General features: G+C 44.4%; 1 protein-coding gene across 5 annotated transcripts in view; it reads right to left on the reverse strand.

The window, feature by feature from the left end:
* Positions 1-15,798, reverse strand: part of GluRIB (Glutamate receptor IB) — a 169,598-nt gene that overhangs the window by 65,272 nt on the left and 88,528 nt on the right. For all 5 annotated transcript variants that reach the window (XM_043431214.1, XM_043431213.1, XM_043431215.1 and 2 more), the window contains exon 2: positions 5,460-5,609. In XM_043431214.1, the coding sequence (XP_043287149.1) occupies positions 5,460-5,609 (150 nt within the window). The remainder of the gene's footprint in view (positions 1-5,459; positions 5,610-15,798) is intronic.

Raw genomic sequence — 15,798 nt, forward strand, 5'->3', positions numbered from 1 at the left:
CCCATGACGTGGCTAACTTCCGTTGGACTAATGACAGTGATAAGTCAGTCGTAGTTGAGGTTAAGCTAACGAGATCTAATGTGGGATATACGGACGCAGTCGACCGTGTGCGAGGAAGGAACCGGCGTCGCAAAACTCTTCACTCCCATGCCCTTCTAACAAGTTTCCCTCTTTTTGTCTCCACCTATATATATATTTATACAAAGGCAAATAGAACTTTCGAGCTCCGTAAAAAAACAGATTCCCGTCAAGCTCTCATCGATAAAGATAATAATTGATTCAATTTCACATTAATCTATGGAGTCACACCAAAGTTCCAAGTCCGAACGAAGAATATTGAAGGTACAATGAAAACTCCCGTGGGAAAGTTGCTCGCTCGTGAGATTTTATTAAAAAAGATGAATATTAATTATCCTCTGCTGATAAAGCTTTTTCAATCATCAATATTAATTAACGCTATGCCCTCCCCCTCCCCGATTCCCTGGACGCGCTTCGTTCGAGCATGTAATTACGAAAGTTATATATTCAGTGTGACAACAGGAGTTAAAAAGAAGAACGCGTTTCCTGTGTGTAAAGTAGTGCGTCGAGGATAACGGATTGGTAATTAAATGCCTCTTTATTCATATTCATTTGTGACCAATTATCATCGCACTTTTGCCTCTTTGAAGGGCATGCAGGAGCTTGCCGAGTTTCTTGAAATTTAGGGCCAACAAAATATAGGCGCAGTTACTGCTTTTGAAGCTGTTTCTCTCGTGTTGCTCAACCTATAGAATCGTTAAGCCAAAAGTTCAGAAATTGCATCACGAATCTTTTATTCTTTTTCACAGTAGTTACGTCCTCCATTGTACGTTCAAGTGGAGAAGAGGACGATGAGGGGCAAGGAGGGGGGGGGGGGGGATATTGCATGTGGCATATGTAGCTCATCCTGGCTATGGAAAAGGTTAGGAGACTAGGTTGGGGCGCTAACTGCATATACAATGTGAAGGAAAAAGCAGCGTTGCATAGTTCGCATAACTCGGTGCTTCCAAAAGTGTCTTGGGAAGGGGGAGAAAGAGGTTGGTGAAAAAGTTTCGGGTTATCGGATTCGGAAAGCTTCGAAGTCAATCCTGTGTCTCGGCCTCTCATTCTCTTGAGACCCAAAGCTGCGCCTAGGATCCGAATGTACGCTGAAAGAAGAAAGGTGGCACGGGAAGCTTGGAGCGGAGAAAAAGCTTGAAGAAAAAGGGGGAGATAGCGAGAGAGAGAGAGAGAGAGAGAGCAGAGAGGGTGGCAAAGACGAGACGAAAAGTTTAAAACATGGCAAAGAGGTGGAGGACTTTGTAGGTAGCGAAGTGTGCCTCGTATCTTTCAGCACTTTCGTCAGTCTAGCATTTCCCTTGGTTCCTTCATTTCAGGAGAGTTCTTCCTCGTGCGGGAGTCTCGAGGTCGTTGTCGTTGTCGCGAGGTCCCTCGTCACGGGCCATCGTCGTGTCAACCAATTTAATTCGAAAGTTTGCGCGAGTCGTACACACAGCGAGAGAGAAAGAGGCTGAGCCTTTCGTAGGGAAACGAGGACGAGAGCTTCCGCTCCAGCATCCGCACGTAGGCCGTTCACAACGATAATGTTCATTTCTCAGCTCGTACAGACTCACCTCGCCGCGTCCAACGATTGGATGCTACTCCCGCGGCAGTCTCTTTTACAACGATATTAAACGTTGGAGAGAGAACTTTCAACAGCTTCCGCTGGATAGATTCACGCGCGGATGAGCCGCGGAGCCCGAGAGAGACGGAGACGAACGAAGGCTTCTGCTACTGCTGCGCTGGGGAGAATGCGTGTGAGAAATGATACTCGGAAATAACGCTATTCGTTGTACGCCTTCGAAATTTATGCAAGACGCGCGTACCTCCCGAGTAAAAGTAGTTAGTACTTGTCACTCGTACCGATACTTGGTGTTTGTGTGCGCGTCACCAGGAAGATTAACAAGCAACTGTTTCATTTATGCTCGAGGACCTTTCTCAACATCAATGTTTTCGTTCTGCCGCTGCTCGTCCCCACATAACTCCTTCGCTACGAAACGAAAACACCCTAATGACCTCATGCTCTCGGAATGCTCTCCGGTGATCCACGCCGAGCGAGAAGCAATGTGTCTGGGATTATCCGTTCGAGTCCGCGCGGATAATCATGGCGACGGAAAACGGCACGGATACGCGCCGAGTGTCGATAATCCTGAGCAACGATACATACTCGGCTATTCTGATTCGGGTATTTACAGTCGCGGTCCTCGATCCGATGGTAGCTATAGAGAGCCTCCTTACACCGAGAGGGAGGAAGAGGGCCGCAGCAGGGCGGAAGTGAAACCACTGAAACACTCGATCCATCCTTAATCGCTCTTGCGATCCATTCGAGAGGCCGTATTATACAGAGAGTGCAGTACACAAGCGAAAGCAGCAGAGGCGCGCGGCAAAGTGAGCATCCAGGAAGGAAGGAGTTCTCGGTGGAAGGCGGCAGCATTTCACCGGGATCAATATAGAGCCCCCCGGTCGATATAGCGGAGCGAAGTCGATATGTAATTGCCTCGGAGTAATATAGCAAGGACTTTTGGAAGGTTGAAAGGTTGCTGGCTGGGGTGGCTCGAGAGAGAAGACGCGATGGCTTCCTCGGCTAGACTATGCGGCTCGTTCGCGTTGCTTCTGGTTTTGCTGGCCCCTCTCTTATGCGGACTCGCACCTTCGGGCAACAGGGATAAACCTTTGGGAATTGAAGCTTCGGATTCATCTCGCGTCTGCTCGCCTCTGTGCTACGGAGCGCCGCCAGGATATGGCAAGAGAGTTAGGACGCTACGGGTCGGGGGGAGCAGAAGAGGGGAGGTGAAGCAAGAGAGCAGAGGTAAGGAACCGCACACGCGATTCCACGAAAGCTTCCACGATATCGTGAACGCGAAGAACGTTGGCCTTCCTCTTTTTCTTCCTTTTTCTCACCCAGCCTCCCCCCACACACACGACCTCCCTGAGCTTTCGCATATACACTCCGTGCGATCTTTTCTCTCTCTTGGCAAAAGTGCTTGTAACCGATATGGCTGCCTCGATCCTGGAGAGAGAGAGAGAGTGAGAGAGAGAGAGCTCGGAGGTTCTTCGCTTCAAGGAAGAAGGGATATACTCCAGGGAACCCTCAGCAGATTTATGCCACCCTGGCCTGGCAACGCTATCCACCCTTCTATGCATATAACAACGTATACACACACACACACACACACATGATGCTGCCCCTACACCTTCGCGTTATTCGTACCTCCCCCTCCTGCTCATCTCACGGTTGCTCTCTTCTCTCGCTCTCCATGCATCGCAACTCTCGCCCCCTATCCTTATAAAGCTTCGTTCACCGCAGCTGTACGTTTACGAAGCCACGAGTCCTGCCATGATATTATATATACGGTATGCACCGAAAGGTGATAGATGGCTATTATGTTTCGTCTGAGGATGCGAACGTACTAGATATTCCTCGTAATACTATAATCCTAAAGCTCCGAGCTCTCTATTTGTTTGCTTTGGGAGTTTGATTCTTTGGCTCTCTCAAAATGATATTTCAACTGAGCGGAGTTGAGAAGATTGCGCGTTGTGTTTCGAGAACACGCGAGAAAATTGTTCACGCATGGCTGGATTGATTTTTGAGGCACGCTGTACGCGCGGATACAGAAATATTCCAACTCCTTCAACTTGACGTAGAACGTCAATCAACGTCTCGATCTCCCTCTCTCTCTCTCTCTCTCTCTCTCTATTTTGCGATGATTAGGAAACGTCAATTACTCTCGTGATATCAAAATACGGGGAGAGGAAAAAAATGTAAAAAAAAAAACATGCAACAGCGCTGACGTTGATACGGAATAAATTGGCGACTCGCGCATCAACCGAGGTCGTTAATTGGCTTCGTCGTGCAAGTATTTAAGGGGATTGTCACCAGATAGGTATCAAGTGTCTATCCTCCATTATGTAAGCGTCTCGAAAGATAATAGATACTCAGGAGGTACATGACAGAAGGGCAAGGGATTATATAACCGAGTCCTAAACCCTGCTGGGCCCTTAGCCGCAAACCCTTCTCTCATCGGCCTCTCTTTTGGCCCTGTATGAGGTAGCCAACCTTCTACGAGCAAACCAACGAGCATTAATACAATTAGTACAGTTTTGCTAAGTACTATTATGCGAGGGGGCTCCCTTTCCACAGTTATCTCGTTCTCTTCGCCACTTGGACCCTGCCCAAATCCACCAGCTCCACATCCACGCTCATTCCTTTGTGTGTTGTACAACACAGTTATAACGTGCAAGTTGCTCGTACAATAAATAATCCGCTCATACGGGTCAGTGCACCACCTTTTAATATAATTGTTGTCAACGTTTTCATTCCTGCTGCAGGACAATGGAATGCGGATTGTTATCTCTGCGTGCTTGAACGTATCAATGATACTCTACGCCTCTGAATCTGGTTATAATATTCATAAATACAGTGCTCTTCGATCGTGTTTAAGAGAATTGAGGAATCAGAATATAACGCCGTTGAATCGACGCGAAATTCAGAGTTTATTGAACGGGACGCAGAATAATTGACTGTGATATTCCTCACGTTGGGGGGAGTTCTTTTATCCATCATAATAAGATATCAAAATTGTGGGCGTCCTCGTCGAATACGAGGACCTAAGGATTTCGTAGAAATCAACTAAAAACACTTTTCCTAATGGGAAACGTGACTTTTATCCCATACATGAGATCCCATTGATTTAGCCACACAAAAATAACAATATTGACGTTGATTGTTCATAATTTTCTGGGTCCCTGGTGCCTTTATCCGAATCATAAACGATCGTTTTATACGAGGGTGAAAATAAAAGTATGATTGAACGATGATCGAGTCTTTTTCAATATCAATTTAACCAACTTAATACCGAATACTATTGCGAATAATTCCATACGCGTTTGCCTTCGATTCTGTCAGTTCGACTTCCCTGAGAGAAAAATATTATTGATTTATAATATCGAGACATAGTACGAGTAAAGTAGACTTCTATAAATCGTATCGATCCCGACCCAGACGACGTTGAAAAAACATCTCTTTAAATGTGAAACATCGACAGTAATGTGAATTTTTCATTTACTTTGTAAGTGTATTATTACGTGGAACAGCCATTCATGTCAGATCGTCGTGAACGAGAGCACTCTCGCCAACTGTTATGAGAGCATCTTTTGGATGTTCTTCCAACGTTATTCATGCCACGGAAATTGATTTCTTTTTCTTTTTCCCCCGCAGTGCTGAGACTCGTCGATTGGAAAAATCTCGATACAGTTCTCTCGTTCGCTTGCTGCCACGTATATTGATATATTGAAGTTTTAATGAATAATTCGAATGAGACGACAAAATGTCTCACTTTTTACAAGTTTAATTGACGAAAAAGACTTATCTGACGTTTCGTTCGGGATATACATGTACTCACTCAGTCGGGACAGCTTGAAAGCGTCAGCGGTATTGATCACGTCAGCGTAAGCCATCAGATCGAATCGCCTTGTGTTGTTCTGGTTGTGATTTGCTAGGGCGTATTTGAATGCTGACTGTACTTCCTCGGTGCCTTGCTCGAAAATAGCACCTACAATTGAAACAATTTTATTGTTAATAACAATTCGAATGTTGTTTGAATTCAAGATTCTCTTTTTCAAGAGAATTTTTTTTTATGTTTTTCTGTTGAAATACTTTTGATCTTTCGCGTGGAAGCTCTTCGGAAAAGTAAGCTTTTTCGAAGATTATTTCGTCGTTTAGAAAGCTCTTTGAATATTTAGAAAAAACTGCTCGATTTTTTCATTTTGATTTCTTCATTCTTCATGAAAAATGGCGTGGCTAGACGATCTCCTCGAAACCGCTTCGGACTCGATTCTCCATAATGCTAAATTTTCGGAAGATCGTAGCTTCGTGAAAAATTATCATACGGGAATTGGATGGGGGTGTTTTCCGCAGCGTTTCTCTTCCAACTTAAGAATCATGGATCGGAAAGTTGGCGAGAAACGAGCACAAAATTTGAAAATGCCCCATAAATCTAAGAAGAAAAGCAAACGAGAAAACGCAGTCGCCGTTTCAAAGAATGAAGTCACGAAAATCGAATGTTGAAACGTTTTTATTGCCGTTTTAACAAGTTGTTTATTGCAAAGGATTTCGAAAGAGTAATATGAGCTCCCGGACCGTTTGTTTATACTTATAAATAAAAAAGAGGCAAAAACATTTATTATTTACAAACATAATAATTTTCATAAGAAAATGTCGAGTTATCAATCGATGTAGATAAAAAGATGATACGTCGTATCTTATTCTTAGATCGTCCTTTTCTTCGTGAATATTCACACCTGATTTCGCGCTTCAGGCTGAAATTTGACGCCAGGAGCAACGACGGTGATGAATATTTCGGAGATTTGTCTAATCGCGTCGACGATCTAATCGATTAGAGCTTTTTTGACAATATATCGATCACTCTGATAGACGGCAATAGAATCTTCGAGAGGTCTATGAATTTGAGTATGGCTGGAGAAACAGCAAAGTACAAAATTTGCTAAACCATCAATATTATATATCCAACACATAACGAATAGCTAATATTCCCCCCTCGTTCAACTGTCTCGTAGAGAGGACTCCGTGTGTTATCATAATTAATACACGTTATTTGAGTGTTGTTGCATAGCTGGAGAAATGTTATCCAGAACACACATTGGTACTTCATAAAGTGAGCATTTGGCGATATTATTCGAATGTAAATTTACAAATATTGTTTGCTTAGTGGAGTTTCCGTCGCTAAAATATTAATCATAAATTTGCAGGAAGCAATCTATGAAGCTGGAAAATCAGCGTTAATGAGAAAATGTGGCAATCGAGTGTAAATGTGAATGGAATGATGATTGTTTATTATACATATTCGGGCACGAAGCTAACGAATTCCGATAAAAAATCATGATTCGAGTGCTGATTAATTATTATTAGAAAATGTCGAGAATTCAATATTCTTACAAATGAAAAAACTGTTTGTGTAATTAAATGAATTGCGAATATTGATTATCCGGTGTCGCTGCCGTCGCCATGACTGAACGAATAAATTTCAATTCATCACTAATCTATCGCTATTGGAAATGCGCTCGGTTAAAAAACTCGCGATGGCGTATTCGACGGTGTGTGCGTTTAAGGGTCGCGGACGCGATCGCTGCGGAATTGAGAATGGCTCCGTATAAAATATCGGATTATGGGAAAAATAGTATATTTCGTGTGATTCGCGTCTGACCTGTTTCGTATCTGTTTCACTGTTATCGTTTCCGGAGCGAAAAACATCGTTACAAACACACAGTAAAACCGGGGGATGCTGGCTTCCCTTTGAACTTTCTGAAGCTCGCCATGCCGGGGATGAGACGGAACATTTCTTCACGCCTTGAACACCCCCCTCACACTCGTTTCCCACCCCCTTCCTCGCCTCCTCTCTTGGTAGAGATGGAAGCTCCAAGAGTCTGTGTGTATTCGTAGTCGATATCAAAGTCACTGATCCGTTCATTAGAGAATATCAGTTGGCTGAAACGCTGAGAGGGCTCACAACGTATATCCGGCACTCCGCCCTCGCCGCCCACTGCGTGTTACTCCTGCACAAATTTTTCTTTGCACACACTTGAACAATCTCTCTCACTCGATCTCGAGTTGCTTCATCAGTCGGGAGAATTCTCTGTCGGGGAACGACCATTATACGTGTTCACCGACTCTGAGCTTCAAATAAATGATCGAAGAGCGTTACTCCTCGCGGATGAGTGTTCAAAGAAAGCCGAAAAGTTGAATAACCGCTCGAAATCATGGCTCTTCGTCGCAAGGAAAATAGAGATGGAGATAATTGCAACGAAAATACCTGGAACAACCTTCCGGCGGTTTTAGTTTCCTGTACAAAGTCGCGTCGAGGAAAAAACAGTGTTTTCCTGCAGAGCAGCTCACCTGCCCAGTTTTCCTCGCAGGTGCTGTCGACCATATACGTAATGAAATCTTTGACGAATGAAAGCGATCGAGGGACGGGGAGAGAGCGAGAGAAAAAGCGAGATTGAAGAGTGGCACGGCCTGATCCAGGGGTCAAACATATAATCTACATTGCAGATCGACGTGAAACTCAATTACACGGACATCGAAGTTCCGATTGTAAGGTACGCGGTTATCTCTGTTCTCGTCGGGCGAGCTAACCCGAGGGCATCATCGGTAGCTAACATGTTTCCGACCTCGAGCTCTCGACGCGGGATACACTGGCGCGCCGCTTCACGAACTCGTTATATTTCAAACTCGCACTAACGAAACCCTATTCCGAGTTTCACATCGACGCAAAAAGTCTTTTTCGCTCGCATTTTTTCATTCGAGAAAACGTGATTACAAAAATTGGCTGTTGAAACGACCTGGACTTCTGTTGGCTCGATGTATTACGCGGTTCGTGAAAAACGATCCCGAGATCCCCGCTCGTTCCACGGGGAGAATTCGAAAAAAGGAATTTCGAGCCGCGAAGCGGATTTGCGAGTCCTCCCTAGGAACCCGAAGCCTCGGATTATAAGAGCTGGGAAATCGGGTTTCGAATATATCGAGCCACAACGTGCGGATTCAATCGCGAGCGCGACTATATACGATCGAATATCTTTGTTCACTTTTCCTACGAATTTCTTCAACGATCTTTGGCAAGGCAACGCGAAGTGACTAGGGAACATTCTTCAAGCGCATCTGTATCAATGGAAGCGTGAATAATTGAGTTTGAAGACAAAGTGATAGTGACGAGAATCGAGGAAGGGGGAGGAGCCGTATGATTTTGAATATTGGGTATAAATTGAAGGTATAGTTATTGGGTGGATTCGTGAAGTATTGAAGGTTCAACGTGAAACCGAGGGAAGTTGGCTCGCGCGCCCCGAAAGTTCGAGCAAGAGTCTTAGCCGAGGAGAGGAGAAGAGAGCTCGATACAGGAGAGGAACTTGAAAGCTTTGTGAACGATAATTACATGCCTCGTGATCGCCAAAACACATACTATATACGGCGACGAGTTCTGGAGAAGAATATTGTGGATTACTACGAGCCATGTTGGGGGTTTCGGTGGTTAACGCGATGAAGAGATGCTGCCTGGAGCGATCAGCACGAGCGGAGCGAGGAGGGCCGGGGAGCGGGACGTTGGGAGGAGCATTCGTCTGATCGACCTGATATAATACTCGATCGGACACGAAAGACAAAGCCGACAAACGCCTTTTGTTTATACCGTTTAAGGGCAAAAGTAAATAATTCAGTTAAACGAGCCGTGGCTTATTGTTTTCAAAATACAAAGGCGAACACAAAGTGAAACGGAGGCTCGTGAAATTGAGGAATTGAGACGAAAACGCTGGTGCTTCGCGAATGAGGAAGGAAAATTCGAACTTCCAAACGTCGAATTAAACCACCCCGAAGGCGTAGTTCGTGAGTGTGACTCCGGTGGTCTCCGAAGTTGAGGAGCCTCCGGTGAGACTTCTCACCGTAGGATGATTCGGCCATCGATCGCGCGGCTCGCACATATAAATCGCTGTGCAAGAGCCGCGAGTTTTTCCTCACTTTTCAATCGTCCCGGCCGACAGAAACTTTGCCGAAATACAGTCACGCTCGTCTCGACTCAGTTTTTCGGAGCTTCTCTCGGCCTTTGCGAGTGAGCCGGTAGACAGCGCACGCGAATGCCCGTGAGCCACCGTGCGTCATACGTCGCACGGAAGAACACGAATCGGAATAGCAGCACGCAGTGAATGAAAAGGCAGGAACAATAAAAACGTATATGAAACGAGCCATTATGGATACAACAATTGGGAATTGATTGATCAACATTAATGGGGAAAATGATGAGCGTTATAAAAAGCCTTTGTTATCGAGGGGCCACACAACAAGCTGTGTACAAACGACAATGGCCGACGGGAGAGAGCATTCTGGTACAAACGAGAGAATATATTATGAGCCTCGGATCGATGTATGTGGCTAGGCTACCTTCGGTTTTCAATCAGCAGGGCGGGGGAAGAGCGAAAAGAGAGGGCGGCAGGGCGAAAGGGAGGAAAAAAGCTGCACAATGCACAAATGAGTTACCCGGATCAAAAGGGTTAATCGTATGTGTGGTGGGATCGCACGAGAAGGAACAAAGGTAAATGAACTGATACGAGATGAGTGACGAGAATAACGAGAATATAACCCTATGCATTATAGGCAAGATAATGGGAGGGGAGAATATAGTGAGAGAATTGTGGGCGCGAGACGGCGCGAGTGGAGCTTTGGAACAAGGGGACGATGACAAAGCGCGAGATACGAAGGAGATCATGAAAAGTTCGGAGCGCGCAATGAACAGCTGGAAAAGCAAGCGCAGAGGGGAGCGGAGAGCGGCCGCGGGAGCGGAAGTTCAAAAAGACTGGAAAACGAAGGGAAAAAGTCGAGGTTAAGAGAAAGAAGAGAGAAAGGACTGATACGAAAGGAGAAGAAAGCGTGCGAGCAGAACGAGGGCTGAGAAAGTGTTAGAAAACTGAGAGGGCGGCTGGTTCAATCAATAGACACGCGACGGCGCGCCACCTGTCATCGTTACCGAGATAAACTCGTGCATATACATAACCAAGCTGCATCATATCCCATCTCCTCGAGTCAAAGCCCTCGCCCTAATCTTCCTCTTAATAACATCTCAAGGCCGTCCATCTTTCGCTCTTTCCCCAAATTACTGACCATGCATTTACTTCGGCACTTTCGCTCCCATTTCATTGACAAATTAATGCCGAGTACTGCTGCACAATGTTGCTGCTCGCGTTGGAAGCCTCAAAGACCCCGTCCAACTTTATGGAAATGATGAAATGGCTTTCGACTGGTGGTGGTGGTGGTGGTGGTGGTGGTGGTGGTGTGATCACTTTGTCAAAGGAAGCAAAGTACCCTGGCACGTTGATGAACAAAATTGCGGTCGAAGGTGGCGAATAATCGAGAGGATCAATCCCATATGTACAGCACTCATATCTCAAACCATATACATATATGTATATATATTTATATATGTATTTATGATAGCCCGATGAAAGGCCATTTGCGGTCACTGACGTAACTGGATTACCTGATTTGGGTTTGAAACATTCTACCATCTGACTGCCCTAACGAACCATTCGGCTGGCTCAGTTACCTTCGAGCTTTCATAGATCGTTACGCATAAATTCGTATATACTTATGTATAGCTCATTTTGCACATAAGAATATAAAGCCTTTTGGTAGGAGCTCGGGGCGCGGGCGAGAGATAAAGTAATTCGATATTTCATCTATTCAAACATTCGGTGGGATTTGAATTAACTTCTTACCAAGGATATTGAATCCACTTTATGTTAATACGTGAAAGTTGAGGGAGTGGGGAGAATGGATGAGTTCGAAGAGGAGGGCGAGGATGCTGGATGGGAAGAGAAAGATCTGAGCTACCTCAAACAGAGAGAAGCTTCTATAGCGTTAGAGCATGACGTCGACGACGCCCCGGCGTCGAGAGAGAATTGATGCCGTCGACGTCGGATCTCTCGCAAAAGTCGAAGAGCCAAGAAAAAGTCACGACGCTATATATTTGCGCATGTATATGCATACGCGCGAGTGTGCTCCCGAGCCCGGTGTACGTGTGGTCCAATAATTTCTTCGCGAGAGACTTCGCCTCGGTTCTTTCTCGATTCCGGAGCGCGAGTTGAACGCTTTGGAAAGATGCAAAGAAGCTTCTACGCGATATCGCAGGGATGAAGTTGAGGAAAAAACGCGGAGGTCGGAGCAGAAAAACTTGGCGGCGGGAAGTGGATCGAAAAAACGTGTTGCGGAAAGAATCACCTGCTTTTGTTTATCGAATTTCGATTATAATACTTTAATTGAAATCATTTCAATGCAGATTCGATTCTCGAGGGAGAATTTCAATTCACGAAGCCGGAAGACTCCCCCCTGCTCGGAGGGACCGCTGCCAACGAAGAACCTAATTCTTAAATCTACTGTTTGGCTTAAGTTAGCGCATTGCCAAATTCTTCTTGGTGATACGAATCACGATTTTGTTCTCTAATCTATTCCCTCAGAATCTCGATTTTCCGGTACATTGGAGCGGAATTTAAATTTGGGTAGGAAAAGTCCGTGGAAAGAGAATGCCGAATGCTCCGAGGACCGGGATAAAAAGGAGGATCGCTGAAGATGCTACGTAGTATATCTGCGGCAGTCTCCGCTTGACTTTTAATCTTGCCAGCTGCTGATATAAAACGTGTTCACCGCTCCCAAATAGCTCAAAGTTTCTAGTTTTATTTTTATCACACGATCCACAGCAATTGCGTTTATTTCTCTAAAACATCCGCCCGCTAACTTCCAAGGCCATTCCGCTCAAAGTATTTCTACCGTTTCTTCAACTCCAATTAAACGCAAGATTTAATGATACTTTTAACGCTTGTGAGCATTCGAATTGCCCAATAAAATCTCAAACATCACTGATTTAAATGGCCAGCAAATTTAACGCCAGCGCCGCCTTTCAAACCTCCAATTATTCATCCCAAATGATGACCTTACTAATTTTTTTCCTCATTACTCCCTTAAATCACTAATGAATTTAAATGAGAACAGTCCCGCCGGTCGAGAACAACCAAACGCATCGAACATCGCGAGCTTGGCCATTCCAATTGATTCGATCTTCTACCGCGAGCTCGCGCTCGCGATGACAATTCTCGTTTCAAAATAGTTGACAGATAGGAAATTGAAGGAAATTAGAACGGTTTGGCCTAAAATATGGCACAAGAAATATCAGACGAGAAAGTCGAAATGGAAATTCACGCCGAAGAGTTGTAACAGCAAATGCTTTGGTCCACATTCGAGCCGAGATAACTGCTCGAAAATCTATTTCTTCACGAAGTTCGAAGCTTTGAAAAAGCAGTCGAAAATATTGAGCCATAAAAATGAGAGTTGATAAATGACGTTGATATGTAACGATAGAAATAAAGTTTAAGGTGTGACCGCGAGTGTCGAACAAGTCGAAAGAAAACGTCGATGGAGCACACGAGGAAGAAGTGAAAGAAAAATCGAACAACGATGAAGTGAGCCGAAGATCACAAGAGTATAATGAATAGATGGAAAGAAGGAGTGAGGAGGAAAAAGATACTGAATACAGTTGGAAAAATGTAGGGAGGATAAAAGGAGTAAAATCGAGTGAGGGAATCCATTGTTGGAGGTGCTCACATTGTCAGGACAACAATGAAAAGCGATATAAGCGGCGATCCATAGTCATGGACCTTTAGCAAGGCTTACATCGTGCTCGCTGACATCATCATGGTCGATCAGATTTCTGACGCTCCTCTCTCTCTCTCTCTCTCTCTCTCTGGTTTTTAGCGCATCAAGCATATTTAAGGGTGAGCAAATCCAACTGGAAAACTTGGCGTACCGTCGATATCCATTAACGTGCGGATAAGCTCTGGTAAATCATACTTTTGCGTTGGGGATAATGAGATTTGGAATTTCCTTATAAATGGGATTATAATTGTTTGTCGAGTGACTTTTTGCTCTTGAGACTTTTGACAAAAGCAGGCTGAAACGGAACGAGGATTCTCGATGAATGTGTACGAATGATCAGGCTCGGTGGTAATTTATTTACAGTTGAAGAAGAAGAAGAGGAAGAAGAGGAAGAAAGCCCATGTTTGTGACTGTGACAGTCTTCGGTTATAATCCACGAGCTGTTGCTACGAGTTGCGTGCCTTTTGATAAACATCGCAAGGGACTTTTGACGTGGGATAATATTATAGCAATAATAATACTGCGAACTTTGCGTTATCTCTCAGTCTTGTAGTAAGGAGAGAGGAAGGAAAAGAAGATGAGAAAGGCGAGGGAGCAGGAAAGCTTGATGATGCTCGCGCCCTGTTCTTGGCATTTTGGCAAATTTCCTACTCGCTGCAGAGTTTCGCGAACTGTTCGTAAGACGAGTGGTCCTGGGTACACACGGTGAGAGCCGGATGAAAGTACACTCCGCTTCCTTTGGCTGTGCGATTACATTGATGGGGCTTGGAAGGTACAATTATTTCAGGAAATTCGCGGTTTATCGAAGCTCGAGCAATCCCAGCGAGCAAAAAAACCTTCATTTTTAGCCTCAAACGCGAGTGTATTCCCAGGTATTCGAAATGAAGAGGAATGGGCCAAGTAGATTTGAAAACCACTCGATCCAGGGAGGTAGAAGGAACTTGAAGAAGGAGCCCGTCAATGCTTTCGTACTATTCGCATTAAAAGTTGTATTAACTTTTGAAATTACTCTCGTGGAACACACAAAACCCGACTCTTTTTCCTTACCGCAGTCTTGCTAAGCTTTCGCAGCACTTCCTTTCATTACCTCGCGCGAATTGTCAGGATCGTATGCTTTTCATGAGGCGATCTATCGTGATGCCAGTCTTTCGTAATTATAAATGGGAAAGAGACTGCGATGCTGCTGATCAGAGGAACATTTAATCTTGTGATAAAATAAGCTTGATCAGAGTCATAAAGTAGTTTTTGACTCGGCATCATTTTTCTTATCGCATCTTTGAGCCTCTTCGCCAATTCCAATAATTGATTTTATCATACAATGAGCAAATTAGGGATTTTCGTATCACGAAAGCGGGGGAATATGCCAATAGTGAAATCACGTAATCGCATGGCTCGTAGAAGATTAGATTAAATACCCGAACAAACAGCAAGCTCCGCACTTAAACCCACTGATTAATTATGATTATCAGTTTGATAGAAATCAGCATAGCGATCGCGTACATCCGACTGATTGTTGGTGTGATTTTTAGTAGGACAAAAGCAGAAAGCTTCACTGGAAAATCAATGTTTTTTCATCAAACAACGAGGTAAATATTTCACCAGGGGCTCGCCTATCGAGAGGGAAAACTCGTGAAATTTTACGCTTTGGTTGTGTCTGCATTCACTGCGGTCCGCGGTTGATTTATAATTTCGACGAATCAACGAAAGAGACGGAGTGTGATATGGAGCATGAGAGTGGGCGAGGCAGAGGGAAAGAGAAATAAAAGTACGAGAGGTTAAAGCGTTGACGAACACGACAAAAGTGATGAGTAAATTGTGAAACGTAACGCCACGAGTTTTGTCGTGTCTCTCCTCTCTCCCTGGTATTTTAATGCTCCATAATGAATCCTTCAATATTATCGTTATTTCGATAATAAACATGTATTGTGACATTGAACATAAATGGCCGAGAAATAGATCGATATAAAATGGGAATAATGAAATAAGAATTAAAAAATTGTCATCGTTCGGTGATTGACAAAGTTCCAGTTTTCATTCGTGGCCAATCCGTGGAATTGACTCGTCAATAAAAATATCGACGGTCCTCCTATAGATACGGCTTAATTACTTTCTGTATTACAAAGTCTCGTTCCCGCTAGCGATATCTCAATTCAGTAGACTCTCGATTACTGCGGCAGCGACATGTCGAAAACGACGTCCGCGTTCTGGAATCCCATGGCGTCGAGCACTTTTTTAGGAAAAGCTTGTGGTGTACTAGTGATCATAACAGTGGTAATGTTACCGTGTATTCTGTACTTGGATATCGATTTCGGAAGCAAATTTCACAGGACGAGCTCGCAGGTAAAACTGGACGAATTGGTAGCTTGTTTTCTCTTTCAAAATTCGCACGCATCCTCCGACTCTGCGACTGTTGAGCTCGCTATTTGTTTTTTTTGTGCACTTTTCCCAGGCGAGCGATAGTAATTCAACTCGGCCTCGTTTCATCGAGGACACATATGCCACGGAAATAACGAGTCGTCGATAGGGCAAAAGAACAA

Source organism: Venturia canescens, chromosome 10, assembly GCF_019457755.1.
Source record: "Venturia canescens isolate UGA chromosome 10, ASM1945775v1, whole genome shotgun sequence".
Classification (NCBI taxonomy): domain Eukaryota; kingdom Metazoa; phylum Arthropoda; class Insecta; order Hymenoptera; family Ichneumonidae; genus Venturia; species Venturia canescens.